A 19,674-nucleotide genomic window follows, 5' to 3' on the forward strand; every position below is an offset into this window, starting at 1 on the left:
TCTCTGGTGTTGGAGGATGCCCTGGTGTTCGGGCGGGCCACCCTGTGGATCCTGTCGAAGAGGTAGGTCGCGTCAGGAGGTCTGCCTGTGACAATATTAAAGATAGCCAGAACGTTGGAGCGTAGGAGTTCAGGTGACCAGTCCTCTGGAATGCCTTTCAGTCGGACATTGTTTCTCCTGCTTCTGTTTTCTTGGTCGTCCAGAAGCAGGGCCATGTCTCTGAAACGTAAGGTAGAAGCTTCCCAGCCTTTCTCCAGGCGCTCCAGCCTGCCCTCCATTGATCCCTGGGCCTGCTCAGTGGCTGTAATCCTGTCCTCCAGAACCCCCATCTCCTCCCTCACTGAGGACAGTGCTGACAGCTGGGCCTGTTCTATTCTAGAGGCCACCTCTTCCAAATCCTTTTTGCTGGGGAGGGCTGCGATGAGCTCCCTCAGGGTCTGAGTGTCCAACATGTCAGAGGGGGCATCCAGGTTCCCAGAGTCACCGACCCTCAGGCTGGGGGCACTAAGGGGCCTGGAAGCGGCCTGCGGCTCCATTATGAGGGTGCCTCCCGGGGTCTGCTCCCCCTCTTTTCTCTGTGGGGGCCCCGCTGATTTAGAAGTGGCAGGGCTCCCTCTATGAGCGGCATTGCTTCCAGCCACCTCCTCCCCCCTCTCCCCTTCACTTAACTGGCGCTGCAGCCGCGCCGCTTGCGGGGACTTCCCCTCCACCACGCTCCCAGCTCCAGCCGTCGCCATCTTGCCTGTGCTTGCGCTGTGAGGAGCCGCTGCTGGTGAGGAGAGACATCTTGCCAGGCCTCCGGAGGGTCGTCTGTCAGGTGCCGGATCCGATACTGTAGGTGGTCGTTTCTTTGGGGGCATTGTGTCGGCGTGCAGCCGGAGGGGGAGAGTATGTGAGGTTTTGGGCCCAGGAGCTCCGGCTATGAGCGTCCTCACTCCTCCATGTCCAGGACACGCCCCCTATCATTACTTTCTTAACAGATTCCAACCCCCTTAGAATTTTATCATAGATGTCCGGATCGCCCAGAGCCGTCTCCCAGGTTTTAAATATTTGCTCTTTCCAGGGGCCCTGTACTTGATCTCTCAATCGTTGGTATATGATCGAAAGGGATTCATGTTCCGCTCCCTGACCAATTAATACATCAAAACTCCCCTTCTTCTCAGCCTTCCCACCCTCTTTTACCACTGATGTGTAATGTGTTGTTATTTGTAAATATTGTAGGTAATGGTGATTTTCCATGTTAAATTTTTCCGATACCTCCGCCCAGCTCAGAACTCTCCCCTCCTCAGTTTTCAGTAAGTCACCCAACCTCCGTATCCCCCTCTGCTTCCATCCTTGAAATAATTTGTTTTGAGACCCTTGAATAAAATTTGGATCCTCCCACAACGGGGTAAATTTTGAAAGACAATAAGGGAGTCTATACAGTTTTCTCAGTGCTCTCCAGGCCCCCACTGTGTCCTTTATTAAACAGCTCTGTTTCACGTACGTTGGTATTTTATCTAGCTTCATATGTAATACCGCTACCAAGTTAAAAGGGCTTGTTAGCTCCCTCTCCAGCTGAACGTTAGAAAAGAAGGTTGTCCCATTGATCCAGTCTTTTATATGTCTGGCAAGTGCCGCTAAAGGTGGCTTTACACACTGCAACATCGCAATCGACATCGCTGTAACGTCACCGGTTTTGTGACGTAATAGCGACCTCCCCAGCGACATTGCAGTGTGTGAAACACATCAGCGACTTGGCCCCTGCTGTGAAGTTGCTGATCGCTACAAATCGTTCAGGACCATTCTTTGGTCCTTTGTTTCCCGCTGTGCAGCATGATCGCTAGAAAGTCTCAGTGTGTAAAGGGGACTTTTTACAGTTTGAGTTTTATCTCACTATTCCCCACCTTGATTTCTGAGAAATCTTCTGATTTTATTAAGTATTGGGCTAGTGGTTCAAGGGCCAAGTCAAACAGAAGAGGGGACAGGGGGCACCCCTGCCTGGTCCCCTTCTGTAGCTGAAAAGATTTTGACAGAAAGCCCATTGTGGAAATTCTAGCTTCAGGCGTAGCGTAACGTGCCTCCATATAGTTCCGAAAAGTACCCAATATGCCAAATTTATATAATACTAGCCCTAACCAATGCCAATTTACATTGTCAAAGGCCTTTTCCGCGTCTAAGGCCAATAACGCAGGGTTCCCCTTTATCAGGCCCGGTCTTTTTGTTCCATCTAGTACCGCCAACACTGTGCGAATGTTGAATACTGCTGACCTATTTCTAACGAACCCCACTTGATGTGGTCCTACTATTGATGGGAGGATCAATGCTAGCCGGTCTGCCAGGATTTTAGAGATTATTTTAATGTCTTGATTTATTAGCGATATGGGCCTGTATGATGAAGGGTCTGAGGGGTCTTTTCCTTGTTTGTGTATTACCTTTATATACGCCATATGGCCAGACTGTAGTAGAATTTTATTTTGGAGAGTGTAGTTGAAAACTTTTACTAAAGTGGGCATAACATCTTCCTGTAGTATTTTATAAAATTCCCCCATCATTCCATCGGGGCCTGGGGCCTTGTTATTTTTAAGGTTTTTCACAACTGTTCTCACTTCCTCCTCTTTTTTGGGGCATTTAACATTTCCCTGTCCGACTCCGTAATTGTGGGTAATGACAGATTGTTTAGGAAGTTGCCTCCTTCTGTGTCATTTGCTGGCCCTTGTTTATACAATTTTTTGTAGAATTCTCCAAATATGTCATTGACTTTCTTTGGGTCATTGTGGCTAGCCCCAGATGGGTCCCTCAAATGAGTTATGGATGTCAAAGGAGTTATTCCCTTTGCCATTCGTGCCAGAAGCGAACCTGCCTTGTTCCCGAATCTAAAATAATGTGATGCAATTCTCTGGCCCCTCATCCTCTTTGCCCTGTCCACACACAAGTCAAATTCTGCTTTCTCTTTTATCCACTTGTTCCTATTACCAATAGATGTATTATTAATGTAGTTTGTGTATGCTTCTCTGGTGCTTCTGCTGGCTTCAGTGTATGCTTTAGTTGCTTTGTTTCGCAATGCTTTCACATATCCCATTATTCTTCCCCTTAGTACTGCCTTAGCTGCGTCCCAGTATAAATGGGAGTTCTCCTCATGCGCCTTATTATCCCATGTATATTCCTGCCACCACATTTTCACCAGTTTTTGGAAGTTCTCGTCCTGGGCTAAGTGTGAAGGGAATCTCCACAGTATGTCTGTTCCCTTGGGGTAGCTTTCTTCTAGGTCTAGGAGTAATGGGGCGTGATCTGATATCACCAGATCGTGTATGTCGATCCTCCTCATTTTGTTGAGTAGACCCTGTGTTAGTAGAAAATAATCTATTCTGGACCATGTGCTATGGACGTGGGAGAAATAAGTGTACTCTCGGTCTGCCGGGTGTGAGTTTCGCCAAGCATCTATTACGCTAGTATGTTCTGTGAATAGATTCAGCACCCTGTCATGTGTCCTGGCTATCATGCGTTTGTGTCCTGTGCCCGACCTATCTTCTCTGACGTTCACTACCGTATTAAGATCCCCTCCTATTATTATGTTCCTCTCAGGGTCCTCCAAAACCTGCCTCTCCAACTCCTGGAAGAAAATCTTATTACTCTCATTTGGTGCATATACATTATAGATTTTGAGTTGTCCACATGGGGTATCAAGCAAAGCTTTTCGTATTCTCCCATCTCCATCATTTTCCTGTGTTATTACCTTACAATTTGCCTGCTTATGGAGTAGTAGTAACACACCTGCTTTATTATTTTGGGCTGAGGATCCCATCACTTCTCCCACCCACATTTTGCACATTCTGGTGAAATCCTGATTTTTCAAATGGGTCTCCTGAAGTAGGGCAATGTCTACTTTAAGCTTCTTTAAGTGCCTCAATATCATTCGTCTTTTGTGTGGCGACTGCAGGCCTTTAACGTTCCATGACACAATTCGCATCCTTATATATATTACTTGAAATCTTACTTCTTATCCTATCTTAACTAAAACCTTCTTAAAACCTGTTCACCGCGTCTCTCTCTGGTGGTGCAAAAAAAAAAGTCAATTAAATCAACAAAATAACACTGCTATCCTATATCCTTTGTAGGAAAACACAGTTGCGGACTTCACTTTTTTCCCGCATGTATGTAGGGACTCCTACTGATCCCTCTTTCACTCCTCAAAATATTTTCACTTTCTTGAGCTTCCACACTTCACTTAAAGGCGTGCTAAACATAGCTTTAGAAATATATACAAGTATCCCCAAGTCCTGAGGACCGAAAGTATGTTGAACCTCGACCCAGTATAGCGAGGCTCATTCCCAGGAGAGATGAAGGAAAAGAAAAGAAAAAAGAAACAAGAGAAAGAAAGGAGGGAAGAATGGAGGAGGGGTCCAGAGGATGGTTATGGGAAGGAGAAGGGTCGTAAATGGGGAGAGGTGTGAATGGGATGGGGGAGTTGATTGGGACGGATTGGGTGGGAGGTAGTCTGTGGGTGGGAAAAAGTGTGTAGTCGGGGGGGGGGGGGCAGGAGAGGGTTTGTTTGTGGGTGGCAAAAGGGGGTGTGGGTGGGAGGGGGTGGAAAGTAGTTTGTGGGTGGGGGAGTGTAGTTGGAGAGAGTGGGAGGGGAGTGTGGGTATGGGGATAGAGGGAGGCAGTTATGTGTGGGAGGGGGGGGTTTGGGTGATGGGATAATAAAGGGGTTGGGCAAGACAGGGAAAGAAGAAGGAAAGAGGAAGAAAGAAGAAGAAAAAAAAAAGGGAGAAGCGTGGGTATGGAGAGGGACTGGGGGTGTCTGGGTTATGGTAGAGTTAACGCTTTCAGGCCCACATCATGAACTCCAGACCCCCATACAAATCCCCCTCCCCCCATTGCTCCTTTACAAACAGCATCAATACTCCACATTGAACATTAGCAATTTTGCCCCTGTATGGGCTATTTTATGTCCTCACCCCCTCTGGGGAGTAGCATCCCCACTCTTCGCCAGGGGTGATGATTTTGCAAAAGTCTTGTCCACATAACGTCTTGCCTGATCAGGGGCCGTGAATGTCTCTGTACCTCCTCCTGGGGTAAAGATTTTAACCCTTTAGTGACGGAGCTAATTTTCACCTTAATGACCAGACCAAATTTTGCAATTCTGACCAGTGTCACTTCATGAGGTTATAACTCTGGAACGCTTCAACGGATCCCGGTGATTCTGAGATTGTTTTTTCGTCACATATTGGACTTCATGTTAGTACCAAATTTAGGACAATATTTTTTGTGTTTATTTATGAAAAAAATTGAATATTGGCAAAAATTTTGAAAATTTAGCAATTTTCAACTTTTGAATTTTTATACCGTTAAACCAGAGATTTCTGTGACACAAAATAGTTAATAAATAACATTTCCCACATGTCTACTTTACATCAGCACAATTTTGGAAACAAAATTTTTTTTTGTTAGGAAGTTAGAGGGGTTCAAAGTTTATCAGCAATTTCTCATTTTTACATCAAAATTTACAAAACCAGTTTTTTAGGGACCACATCACATTTGAAGTGACTTCAATAGGCCTAGATGACAGAAAATACCCAAAAGTGACACCATTCTAAAAACTGCACCCCCCAAAGTACTCAAAACCACATTCAAGAAGTTTATTAACCCTTCAGGTGCTTCACATGAACAAAAGCAATGTGGAATGAAAAAAGCAAAAATTAAATTTTACCTAAAAATGTTGCTCTAACCCAAATATATTCACTTTTAGAAGAAATAACACAACAAAATGGACCTCAAAACTTGTTCCCCACTTTCTTACTTTCTTATGAGCGCGCCGATACCCCACATGTGGTCAGAAACCTCTGTTTGGACAAATGGGAGGGCTCGGAACAGAAGGAGCAATATTTGAATTTTGGAAAGCAAATTTGGCTGAAATAGATTGCGGGCACCATGTTGCATTTACAGGTCCGCTAAGGTACCTAAACAGAAGAAATCCCTCACAAGTGACACCATTTTGGAAACTAGACCCCTCAAGGCTTCTATCTAGGGGTATAGTGAGCATTTTAGATCCACAGGTACTTCACAGATTTTGTTAACGTTACGTTGTCATATTGAAAATTTTAATAATTTTCTCAAAAATGTTGCTTTAGCATCAATTTTCTCACTTTTTCAAGAGGTAATTCCAAAAATTTGACCTCAAGGTTTGTTAACCACTTTTTTATGAGCGCGGTGATACCTCACATGTGGTCTGAAACCTTTGTTTGGACAAATGGGAGGGCTTGGAACGAAAGGAGCAATATTTGAATTTTAGAAAGGAAATTTGGCTGAAAAAGATTGCGGGCACCATGTCGCATTTGGAGGTCCCCTAAGGTACCTAAACAGCAGAAACCCCGCACAAGTGGCCCCATTTTGGAAACTAGGCCCCTCAAGGAATTTATCTAGATGTTTGGTGAGTACCCTGAACCCTCAGGTGCTTCACAGAATTTTATAACGTTGAGCCATGAAAAAAAAAATAAAATTTTACCACAAAATTGTTATTTCAACCAGGTAGCTTTTTTTTTTACAAGAGTAAAAGGAAAAAATTCAGCATAACATTTATTGTGCAATTTCTCCTGAGTTTGGCGATACCTTATATGTGGTGGAAATCAACTGTTTGGGCGCATGGCAGGGCTCGGAAGGGAAGGAGTGCCATTTGACTGCAAAATTGGCTGGAATCAATAGCGGACGCCAGGTTGCATTTGGAGAGCCCCTGAGGTGCCTAAACAGTGGCGGTCCCCCACAAGTGACTTCATTCTGGAAACAAGACACCTCAAGGCTTTTATCAAGGTGTATAGTGAGCAGTTTGAATCCACGAGTACTTCACAGAATTTGATAAGCTTAGGTTGCCATATTGAAAATTTTCATTTTTTTCACAAAACTGTTGCTTTAGCATCAAATTTCTCACTTTTTCAAGAGACAACAACAAACCGTGGACCCCACAGGTTGTTATCCAATGTCTTATGAGCACAGGGATACCCCACATGTGGCCAAAAACCTCTGTTTGGATAAATGGGAGGGCTTGGAATGGAGGGAGCACCATTTGAATTCTGGAAAAGTTGAAATAAATTGCGCGCACCATGTCACATTAGCAGGGCCCCTTGGGTACCTATACATCAGAAAACCCCCACAAGTGACCCCATTTTGGAAACTGGATTTTATTCAGGAGTATAGTAAGCATTTTAAATCCACAGGTACTTCACAAAAATGTTGCTGTAGCAACAAATGTCTCACTGTTAGGCTCTGTGGCCATGATCCAGCGACACGGCATCTAGTACACAGTGTCAGCCTCCTGCAGAGATGTGAGTGTTGTCCACGGGAGAACGCAGCTGCCCAAGCCCACGATTTGGGTTCAGGCCGCTGTGGAGCTCTATGCTACCTGCAGAGAACACTCATCTCCGCAGCATAAATTGACATGCTGAGGCTCGGGAAGCTGCGCCACAGGTCGGTTTATGCTGCGGAGAAAAGAAGCACATTGGGCATGGGATTTCTAAAAATCCTTCCACTGTGCTTCTACTGCACAACGCAGCATTATGGACACAGGGAAAACACTCTGCGCCCAAAACGCTGCAAACCCTGATTGTGGGCACACAGCGTAAAATGCTACAATGGATGAATGGATAGATGTCAAACAAATATAACGTCCCATTCCCCTGCATATTCTAAGCTGGCGCCCTTTAGTGCCTTTCATGTGGCACTAAAGGGTGCCTAGCCTTGTATTTAGCCCCCCAAAAAATTAATAATTAAAATAAACGACGTGGGGTCCCCCCTATTTTTGATAGCCAGCTAGGGTAAAGCAGACAGCTGTAGCCTGCAAACCACAACTGACAGCTTCACCTTGGCTGGTGATCAATTTGGAGGGCTCCCCAGGCGTTTTTTAAAAAAAAAAAAAAACGTGGGGTCCCCCCCAAATTAGATCACCAGCCAAGGTGAAGCGGACAGCTGGAGTCTGGTATTCTCAGGGTGGGAAGAGCCATGGTTATTGGACTCTTCCCAGCCTAAAAATAGCAGGCCGCAGCCGCCCCAGAAGTGGCGCATGCATTAGATGCGCCAATCCTGGCGCTTCGCCCCAGCTCATCCCGCGCCCTGGTGCGGTGGCAGACGGGGTAATATATGGGGTTGATACCAGCTGTAATGTCACCTGGCATCAAGCCCTGGGGTTAGTGATGTCACGGCATCTGAACAGATACCCGACATCACTAACCCAGTCAGTAATAGAAAAAAAAAAGACAAAAAAAAAATTTATTTGAAAAAACACTCCCCGAAACATTCCTCTTTTACCAATTTATTGAAAATAAAGAAATTCCGGTCGCTGTAATCCATTTTGGAGGTCCCGCGCCGACTCTGGATCTTCTAGAATATGGGGGGCACGTTCAGGGAACGTATCCCCCATTTTCTGGAAGAGCAAGCTCTCCATGAGCAATGTGGGTGCAGTAATCTGAGAATACTGCACTCACACTGCCCCGGTCCAACCTAGGGCAGAGTGACCTGCAGTAACCTCATTCCAGAATATGAGGGGCACGCTCACAGAACGTACCCCCCATTTTCTGGAACAGCAGCCTCTCCATGTGAGGAGTGTGGCTGCAGATCACTGCACTCACCCTCCCCCGGTCCACAGTGGAGCCTGTGCATCAGCGACGTCAGCAGGATCCCTGCTTGCAGGGATCCAGCTGACAGCCGCTGTCTGCGCATGCGCCGCCAGCATTGAAGAAGGAGGCGGCGATCGCGGGCCCGGAGCGGCAGACAGGTAACGTATAACCGGGGGCTTGGGGGGGGGGGGGGTGACGGGGGGTGACCTAGTGGGACCTGGGGACACCTTTCTGCCGCATGTGACGTGTCACATGCGGCAGAAAGAGCAGAATGAAGGCGGCCGCGCGCTGTGCGCCGCCATCTTCCACGCTCCGGAGGGGGGAGGGGGGTGGTGGCTCTGGAGAACCGGAGGGGGCTCCGGTGACCAGAGGGCTCCGGTGGACCGGAGGAGGGGTCAGGGGGAGGACATTTCCCTCCGATCTGAAATGTTTGATCATTTCAGATCGGAGGGAAATGACTGCAGAGCCGGCGCCGGCGGCAGTTTTCTGTGCGCTTCGGCGCCATTTTGGATGTCCGGTGGGGGTAGGGGTGGGGGGTGGGGGGACTCTCCGGTACCGGGGGCTTTGGGGGCACTAGGGGGTTAGATTTCTTTCTCATCTGACATGTTTGATCATGTCAGATGAAAAAGAAATCAGTTTTACCGGCCATTTCTTTTTTTTTCATGTGTTCGTCGGTATACGGTGTATACCGCCGATCACATGATCGGGGTCCAAAAAAAACACCCCGATTCATAATCTGGGGGGTCTCAGCTACCCCCGGTAGCTGAAACCCCCGAGATTTTCGGTCGCTGGGGGGCGCTACAGGGTTTTTTCGGGCCGCCGCTTTAAAGCGGCGGAACAGAATAAGTACCCTGTTTTGCCGCCGCTTTAAGTCGTACGGCCGTCGTTATGAGGTTAAGGATGGCCGGGAATAGCAAAGCAAATTTTATCTTCTTTCTGAAAAGCTCTGTGCAGACATCGCTGAAGGCTCTTCTTTTCTTTGTGACCTCCGCCGAATAGTCACTGAATATCAGAATCTTATGTCCCCTTACCACCGTGGGGGATGTCTTCTTCCGAAATGCTTGTAAGATGTTAGTTTTATGCACAAAGTTCAAATATCTGACAATCACTGGCCTGGGTCTTGGAGGTGTGTCTGCACTTGTGTGCTGGGCTGGGGGTCCCACTCTGTGCCCTTTCAGCCTTGAGTGTATCAGCAATCCACAGAGCGTGAAGTATGTCCTCCATGCATATCCCCATTAGTTGGTGAGGGGTGATAGTTTCTGGGAGCCCGATGATTCTTAAGTTGTTTCGTCTGGAGCGATTCTCGAGATCATCAATTTTATCTGCAAGTTGCTGGTTCAGCCTGGTGACTCTTTGCAGCTCGGCCTGCACCTCTCCCAGCTCATCCTCTGCAGTGCTGAGTCTATTCTCCACTGTAGCCAGTCTTTCTGATTGCTGTGAGATGGCTTCCTGCATTTGCTTCAGGGCATCAGACACTGTCTGCTCCAGCATTTCCTGAAGCTTGGGGGTTAACATCTTTACCACCTCATCAGCTAGGGACTTGTAAGAAATGCTGAGACCTGCAGTGCTTATCTCCTGCTCACCCCCTCCCTCCTGCTGGGTAAGCTGATTACCAGGTTTATTGCTTTTCCTGGGCTTGGTCACCTCAGGAGCCATTTTAGCATTAGCCTGGCTGCTCCTTTGTTGGGCTGGGGAAGATCCCTGTCCTGCTGTCCCATTCTTGTGTACATACCTCTCCATTATGTCTGAGGGGCATGCACACTATCTTATCTCCTCTTTCCCACCTCTTATCAGCTGGTTTGTGTGCTAGGACTGCAGGGGTCTTGATAAAGCAGGAGCTCTCTTCACTCTCTTCTGCCTTTCATGGGAGCCCAGGACCCTGAAGTAAGATAAAAATTATAATGTAATGGTGAAGAATCAACAAGTGGGACACAATTGTGAAGTTGAACGAAATTTATTGCTTATTTTAAACTTTTGTAAAAAAGAATAAACTGAAAATTGGGGCGTGCAATATTATTCAGCCCCTTTACTTTCAGTGCAGCAAACTCACTCCAGAAGTTCATTGAGGATCTCTGAATGATCCAATGTTGTCCTAAATGACTGATGATGATAAATATAAGCCACCTGTGTGTAATCAAGTCTCGTATAAAAGCACCTGCTCTGTGATAGACTCAGTGTCTGTTTTAAGCACAGATAGCATCATGAAGACCAAGGAACACAACAGGCAGGTCCGTGATACGGTTGTGGAGAAGTTTAAAGCCGAATTTGGTAACAAAAAGATTTCCACAACTTTAAACAACCCAAGAAGCACTGTGCAAGTGATCATATTGAAATGGAAGGCGTATCATACCACTGCAAATCTACCAAGACCCGGCCGTCCCTCAAAAATTTAATCTCAAACAAGGAGAAGACTGATCAGAGATGCAGCCAAAAGGCCCATGATCACTCTTGATGAACTGCAGAGATCTACAGCTGAGGTGGGAGAGTCTGTCCATAGAACAACAATCACACGTACACTGCACAAATCTTGCCTTTATGGAAGAGTGGCAAGAAGAAAGCCATTTCTCAAAGATATCCATAAAAAGTGTGGTTTAAAGTTTGCCACAAGCCACCTGGGAGACACACCAAACATGTGGAAGAAGGTGCTTTGGTCAGATGAAACCAAAATCAAACTTTTTGGGCACAATGCCAAACGATATGTTTGACGTAAAAGCAACACAGCTCATTACCCTGAACACACCATCCCCACTGTCAAACATGGTGATGGCAGCATCATGGTTTGGGCCTGCTTTGCTTCAGCAGGGACAGGGAAGATGGTTAAAATTGATGGGAAGATGGATGGAGCCAAATACAGGACCATTCTTCAAGAAAACCTGTTGGATGCAAAAGACCTGAGACTGGGACAAAGATTTGTCTTCCAACAAGACAATGATCCCAAACATAAAGCAAAATCTACAATGGAATAGTTCACAAATAAACATATCCAGGTGTTAGAATGGCCAAATCACAGTCCAGACCTGAACCCAATCGAGAATCTGTGGAAAGAGCTGAAAACTGCTGTTCACAAACGGTCTCCATCCAACCTCACTCAGCTCCAGCTGTTTACAAAGGACGAATGGGCAATTATTTCAGTCTCTCGATGTGCAAAACTGATAGACACATAACCCAAGCGACTTGCAGCTGTAATCGCAGCAAAAGGTGGCGCTACAAAGTATTAACTTAAAGGGAGTGAATAATATTGCACGCCCCACTTTTCAGTTTATTATTTTTTATAAGAGTTTAAAATAAGCAATAAATTTCGTAATTTCGTAATAAACTTCACAATTGTGTCCACTTCACCAGATTCTTCACCAGAACATTAAAATTTTTATCGTTATGTTTGAAGCCTGAAATGTGGGAAAAGGTTGAAAAATTCAAAAGGGCCGAATACTTTCGCACGGCACTGTATATATACACACACACATACATACATATATATATATATATATATATATATATATATATTGTGAGGCAGTGACAGGGGTAATATTTGAAGACCGCTATGTGTCCCCCAGAATGTGTCTGGAAACCCTCTGAGTTTGCTATAGCTGTTACTGGGAGTATAGCACAAAGGGTAACAGGGAGACAGATCCCTCCTCCCAGTCCAGGTTTTGTAGCAATCCTCATGTCCGGCATTTTCATTTAAAATCATGCAGAGCACAGCAGGGTGTGTCTCAGTTGAGAGCCAGGCTTGGTGAAGCTAACACATGCCGTGTGAGCTGGGCTGGATCTGTGTGGAGTGAACACAGGCCAAGAGTGTGAGCCTAGGAGAACCTTACACAGATCCCTGCGGTTAACGGGGTCCTAAGGTAACAAGACTTTTTGATGCAAAGAATTTGTCTATATGCACCGGCTGTGATCCGGAAGAGACTTTGACAGTGGGAAATTGGATCTATTTATGCTGCAACAATAAATAGACTGTTGGTGTGAACACGCTGCTGCCTCACTGCCTCACGTTTTTGCCCAAGCAACGCTGCTACCTCACAATATATACACATACGTACTGTATACTGCATACTGTATACAGTATATATATATATATATATATATATATATATATATATATATATATATAATAGATATAGCTGTGTTGCTGGTTTTGAGATAGGGGGGACTAATCCAATTTTATTTTTTTTTTCTATTTTTACTCTTTACGTTGTTGAGATACTTGCAATTAAAATATATGGCTCCTAATGAGAACACTTATTTAGACATTTTCAATGAGGGTATACACTTCTCCCTTCTTGTATCTGTTGCTCAATCATAAGCAGGGAGTAACACAGCAGATAAAGAACATACCCCACTAAAGCTTAGGTTTTTCAGTGTGTGAGATTTCATGATGCAGATCTGATCTTATGGTCTAACCTCCTACAAGATTAGAAAGTTCTGGGAGATTAGAGCCCTGATGACTTAACACCTTTCAGATAAGGTCCCTAGGAGACGGAAAGTACAGCTGAGTTTAGCTGTGTCACATTACAAACCCTTCTATCGGCTTTCCTCCTCTCATAACAGTGTCAGCTCTGCTGCACTGCACCTCTTCAACACACTGCTAGTTTGGAGAGGAGTCTGTACTGCTAAGGGCAACTTGTAATTACTTCTGGGTGAGATGTAATCACAGCCTGCTCTGCTCTCACTGCATATTGATTACATGCTGCGGCCACAACAGACAAAAGTGTGACCATGGCAGGCAGTGTGTGGAGAGGGGCAGTACAGCATTGCTCACACTGCTAGAAGAGCAGGAGAGTTGATAGGAGGGTTTGTAAAGTGACACAGCTAAATTCAGCTGCACTTTCTAATCATGCAGGAGGTTAGACCAGGAGATCAGCGCTATATACTTACATCTCACACACTGAGAAACCTAAGCTTTATTTGGGGCTTGTTCTTTTTTTGATGTATTGCTGCCTGCTTATGATTAGGGAACTCATACACGGAGAAGAAGTACACATCCCCAGTGAAAACTGTCTAATAACAACTAACAAAAGTTAAGTCATTAGATGTATATACTTTGATTGCTAATATTTGCAATGGAGGGGCACAATTTAAAAAAACAACTCAACTTATTCTGTTTTGCAGCCACTATTACAACGTGCATCCAGTGCAGCATAAAAAAATGTGATGAAATGTTCTCGAACTACAAAGAAAAAAGGAAGCAATAAAACGAGACTGAAAATTAAGAATTTGGCGCAATATCTGATCTACCTTATAATCTTGTAGGACATTGTGATTTTCCTCTGGATAGTTGTGCATAAGAGGAAGACTGGAGTATCTATCTGGTATGTTCCTCATACTAGGTGCATCTGTAGAAGAATAAAGTGCAGTGACTGAAATGCTGATCATATGTGATAACCAGGTACTGATACTCAAATCACTGAGGCAATGAAAATATCTGCTTACATGATGTGTGGGGTTGGTAATTGTCAACCATGACATCCTGGTACAGATCCTTGTGTCCTTCTAAATACTCCCACTCCTCCAAGGAGAAAAAGACAGTGATGTCCTGACACCTTATAGGAACCTGATGTGCACAGAGGTAAAGATTCAGTTGAAAAAACTCAACCACTAACTTTATGGCAATTCTGGGTTTGTTGTCTTTGGTTGTCTTTCATTAGATTTCATATGAAGGCACCACTCCAGCATTTTTTTTTTATTATTTCATAGCTGAAGTGGTGCTTTAAATCGAAGTCCCCTGCCCCTAGTCTAAAGGCCCCGTCACACGCGACGATATATCGTGCGATTGCATGAGCAATCACACCCGCCCCCGTCGTTTGTGCGTCACGGGCAATTTGTTGCCCGTGGCACACAATGTTGTTAACCCCCGTCACACGTACTTACCTCCCTAACGACGTCGCTGTGGGCGGCGAACATCCTCTTCTTGAAGTGGGTGGTACGTTCGGCGTCACAGCGACGTCACACAGCCGCCGGCCAATAGAAGCGGAGGGGCGGAGATGAGCGGGACGTAACATCCCGCCCACCTCCTTCCTTCCGCATTGCTAGCGGGACGCAGGTAAGCTGTGTTCGTTGTTCCTGGGGTGTTACATGTAGCGATGTGTGCTGCCTCAGGAACGACGAACAACCGGCGCGCAGAAGGAGGAACGACATTATGGAAATGAACGACGTGTCAACGAGCAATGATAAGGTGAGTATTTTTGCTCGTTAACAGTCGTTTGGTGGTGTCACACGCTACGATATCTCTAACGATGCCGGATGTGCGTCACAAATACCGTGACCTGATGATATATCGTTAGATATATCGTAGCGTGTGACGGGGCCTTTATACTCACCCTCCAGCGTATTCATCTGTTATCAGAGCCGTTCTGGTTGGTCTTCTCCAGTATCTGACCTGCTGACTGTTTCAGTATTTCATGGAGCGCGCCAAAGGTCACAACTCAATGAGAGTGTATAAGAGCCTCATTCTGGCTCTCATAGACTTGTATTGAGAACTTGTGATGTAACTTCTGACTTCTGGCCAGTCAAAGGTTTTGGTCACAAGATGGTGCCGCCTAAAAAAGGTGAAGACACTGGAGGATGAGTGTAGGATTGGGAACAGGGGACTTAGAGCGCTGCTCCAGCTCTAAAAAAAAAACAACAAAGAAAAAACACTGAAGCAGTGCTTTACAAGATAACATAACAGAAACAATGAATGTCTCTTGGTCCTTCAAATTGTTCTTAAGAGAAAGAAATCAAGGGCCTGCGCCTTACAATGATCTTGTTGGGTAGCCTATTATACCCTATTATGAAGCATCAAGAGTTCAATGATAACAATCAGAGCAAATACAGTTAATGTGTGGCAAAATGAGAAAGGTCCATCACTCAATGTGTGAGAGAGAACACTATTCTCTTACACCTAGAAGGAGCTATCAATACACAGAAGATCCAATACATAATCTGCAGACAAGAAAGTTACAATAGTAGTATAGCACAAAACATTAACAACATGTATCATGTAGACTAAAAGAAAAGGACACAGAGAAACATAGATCATCATTTACCTAAACAGCAAAAATAGTGACACACCAATGTTAGGATAAGTGGGCCCACGCCACAAAGATAGTCTAGAAATTTAAAAAATAAACTTGCAAAAGTAAGTGCTTTAAAAGGAACCTGTCAGGTCCAATATGCAGTGAGAACCACGAGCAGTTCTGGGTGCATACTACTAATGCCTGCCTAACTGTCCCTAGCACACTAGCTAGGGGCAGTTATACACTAGCATAGAGAGAAAGAGATCTTTAGAAAAAGTATTTCTAAAGATCTTATATCGTATGCTATGAGCGAGGGGATTAGTCCCCTGGGTGTTATTTCCCTGGCTAGTCGTCCCCATTAGCAAGTTAGTACGCCCCTGTGGGTGCTAACATGCTAAGGAACATGCAGCATCACAGGATGATCTCACTCACCTCTCCGCTGCCATCGCGTCCGAGTCCTGATTTCGGCTCAATGCGCCTGACCCCGGAGGTTGGGTCATGCGCACTACATGGGTTTGAAGCCAGGACGCGTACACCCAACTTCATGGTGCGCATGACCTGAAAGTCTGGGGTCATGCACACTGAGCCGAAATCCAGGACTTGGATGCGATGGCGGCGGAGAGGTGAGTGAGATCATCCTCTGATGCTGCATGTTCATTAGCATGATAGCACCCACAGGGATGTACTAACATGCTAATGGGGGCGACTGGCCAGGAAACTAACGCCCAAGGGACTAGTCCCCTCAATCATTAGCATACGGTAAAAGATCTTTAGAAATCCTTTCTCTAAAGATCTCTTTCTCTATGCTAGTGTATACAGGGACAGTTAGGCAGGGATTAGCAATATGCACCCAGAACTGCTCGTGGTCCTGGCTGCATATTACACCTGACAGACTCCCTTTAAGACTGGAGGTCCTTGGTACATATTGCACCTGACAGGTTCCCTTGACGTCTTTCACAACATATGACGTATATTTACGTCATATGTTGTGTGCCTGCCTTTGATCTACGTTCACACCCCAGACGTGACTAACAGCTGTGAGTGGATCTCCACTGTTAACCAGTTAAAAGACGCTGACAATCTCTGACAGCAGCATTTAACATGCATCGGTAAGGGTGTGCATCATTTCCTGCTCCGATCAGCGTGGCCGTGATGTGATCGCCGGGTGCTGATGGGTTGTCATGACAGCCGGGGGTCAGGTGATGACTCCTGCATCTGTCTTGACGATCCTCCTGTGAGGCGACATTCATAGGAAATCTTAATAGCACAAGTGATCGGACAACCGCAGCTTTAAGGGACTAGTAAAAACAGTAAAAAGTTTTTGTTTTAATTTCTTAACAATATAAAAAAATAAAACCAAGTTCAAATCACTCCCCTTTTGCCCCATTGAAAATAAACCAATAAAAAATACACATATTTGGTATTGCTGCATTCAGAAATGTCCAATCTATCAAAATATAAAATAAACTAATCTGATTGGTAAACAACATAACAGAATAAGCATTAAAACCAGCAGAATTATGCTTTTTGGGGTCACCGCAACATTGCAATAAATTACAATAACAAGCGATCAAAACATCACATCTGCCCTAAAAATGGTATCAGTAAAATTGTCAGTTCAGGGCACAAAAAATAAGCCCAAGATCCCGAAAAGTAAGAACGTTATGTTTCCCGAAAAATGGTGGCAAAACCGAAAAGAAGGGAATTTTGTTTACTTACCGTAAATTCCTTTTCTTCTAGCTCTAATTGGGAGACCCAGACAATTGGGTGTATAGGCTATGCCTCCGGAGGCCGCACAAAGTACTACACTTAAAAGTGTTAGGCCCCTCCCCTTCTGCCTATACACCCCCCGTGCTCCCACGGGCTGCTCAGTTTTGGTGCAAAAGCAAGAAGGAGGAAAAATAATTATAAACTGGTTTAAAGTAACTTCAATCCGAAGGAAACTCGGAGAACTGAAACCGTTCAACATGAACAACATGTGTACACAAAAAAACAGGGGCGGGTGCTGGGTCTCCCAATTAGAGCTAGAAGAAAAGGAATTTACGGTAAGTAAACAAAATTCCCTTCTTCTTTTTCGCTCTATTGGGAGACCCAGACAATTGGGACGTCCAAAAGCAGTCCCTGGGTGGGTAAAATAATACCTCGTAAGAGAGCCGTAAAACGGCCCTTTCCTACAGGTGGGCAACCGCCGCCTGAAGGACTTGTCTACCTAGGCTGGCATCCGCCGCAGCATAGGTATGCACCTGATAGTGCTTCGTGAAAGTGTGCAGGCTCGACCAGGTAGCCGCCTGACACACCTGTTGAGCCGCAGCCTGGTGCCTCAAAGCCCAGGACGCTCCCACGGCTCTGGTAGAATGGGCCTTCAGCCCTGAGGGAACCGGAAGCCCAGCCGAACGGTAAGCTTCGATAATTGGCTCCTTGATCCACCGAGCCAGGGTTGATTTGGAAGCCTGTGACCCTTTACGCTGGCCAGCGACAAGGACAAAGAGTGCATCCGAGCGGCGCAGGGGCGCCGTACGAGAAATGTAGAGTCTGAGTGCTCTCACCAGATCTAACAAGTGCAAATCCTTTTCACATTGGTGAACTGGATGAGGATAAAAAGAGGGTAAGGAAATATCCTGATTGAGATGAAAGGGGGATACCACCTTAGGGAGAAATTCCGGAACCGGACGTAGAACCACCTTGTCCTGGTGAAAAACCAGAAAAGGGGCTTTGCACGACAACGCTACTAGCTCAGACACTCTCCGAAGAGAAGTGACTGCTACTAGAAAAACCACTTTCTGCGAAAGTCGTGAGAGGGAGATATCTCTCATTGGCTCGAATGGTGGTTTCTGAAGAACCATCAGCACCCTGTTTAGATCCCAGGGTTCTAACGGCCGCTTGTAAGGTGGAACGATGTGACAAACTCCCTGCAGGAACGTGCGTACCTGTGGAAGTCTAGCTAGGCGCTTCTGGAAAAACACAGAGAGCGCTGAAACTTGTCCCTTAAGGGAACCGAGCGACAAACCCTTTTCCAGTCCAGATTGAAGGAAGGACAGAAAAGTAGGTAATGCAAATGGCCAGGGAGAAAAACCCTGAGCAGAGCACCACGACAGGAAAATTTTCCACGTCCTGTGATAAATCTTGGCGGACGTTGGTTTCCTAGCCTGTCTCATAGTGGCAATGACTTCTTGAGATAACCCTGAAGACGCTAGGATCCAGGACTCAATGGCCACACAGTCAGGTTGAGGGCCGCAGAATTCAGATGGAAAAACGGCCCTTGAGACAGCAAGTCTGGTCGGTCTGGTAGTGCCCACGGTTGGCCGACCGTGAGATGCCACAGATCCGGGTACCACGACCTCCTCGGCCAGTCTGGAGCGACGAGGATGGCGCGGCGGCAGTCGGCCCTGATCTTGCGTAACACTCTGGGCAACAGTGCCAGCGGAGGAAACACATAAGGGAGCTGAAACTGCGACCAATCCTGAACTAAGGCGTCTGCCGCCAGAGCTCTGGGATCTTGAGACCGTGCCATGAACGTTGGTACCTTGTTGTTGTGCCGGGACGCCATGAGGTCGACGTCCGGCACCCCCCAGCGGCAACAGATCTCCTGAAACACGTCCGGGTGAAGGGACCATTCCCCTGCGTCCATGCCCTGGCGACTGAGATAATCTGCTTCCCAGTTTTCCACGCCTGGGATGTGAACTGCGGATATGGTGGAGGCCGTGGCTTCCACCCACATCAAAATCCGCCGGACTTCCTGGAAGGCTTGTCGACTGCGTGTGCCGCCTTGGTGGTTGATGTATGCCACCGCTGTGGAATTGACCGACTGAATTCGGATCTGCTTGCCTTCCAGCCACTGCTGGAACGCTTTCAGGGCAAGATACACTGCCCGAATTTCCAGAACATTGATCTGAAGCGAGGACTCTTGCCGGGACCACGTACCCTGAGTCCTGTGGTGGAGAAAAACCGCTCCCCACCCTGACAGACTTGCGTCCGTCGTGACTACTTCCCAGGATGGGGGTAGGAAGGATTTCCCCTTTGATAATGAAGTGGGAAGAAGCCACCACCGAAGGGAAGCTTTGGTAGCCTGAGAGAGGGAGACGGTCCTG

General features: G+C 46.2%; 1 protein-coding gene across 1 annotated transcript in view; it reads right to left on the bottom strand.

The window, feature by feature from the left end:
* LOC142312714 (uncharacterized) overlaps nt 1-19,674 on the bottom strand; it is a 357,223-nt gene that overhangs the window by 323,734 nt on the left and 13,815 nt on the right. The window contains 2 exon segments of the mRNA XM_075351702.1: nt 13,827-13,924; nt 14,022-14,142. Coding sequence (XP_075207817.1) covers nt 13,827-13,924; nt 14,022-14,142 — 219 coding nt within the window.

The sequence above is a fragment of the Anomaloglossus baeobatrachus genome, chromosome 5, assembly GCF_048569485.1.
Source record: "Anomaloglossus baeobatrachus isolate aAnoBae1 chromosome 5, aAnoBae1.hap1, whole genome shotgun sequence".
NCBI classification, from domain to species: Eukaryota; Metazoa; Chordata; class Amphibia; order Anura; family Aromobatidae; genus Anomaloglossus; species Anomaloglossus baeobatrachus.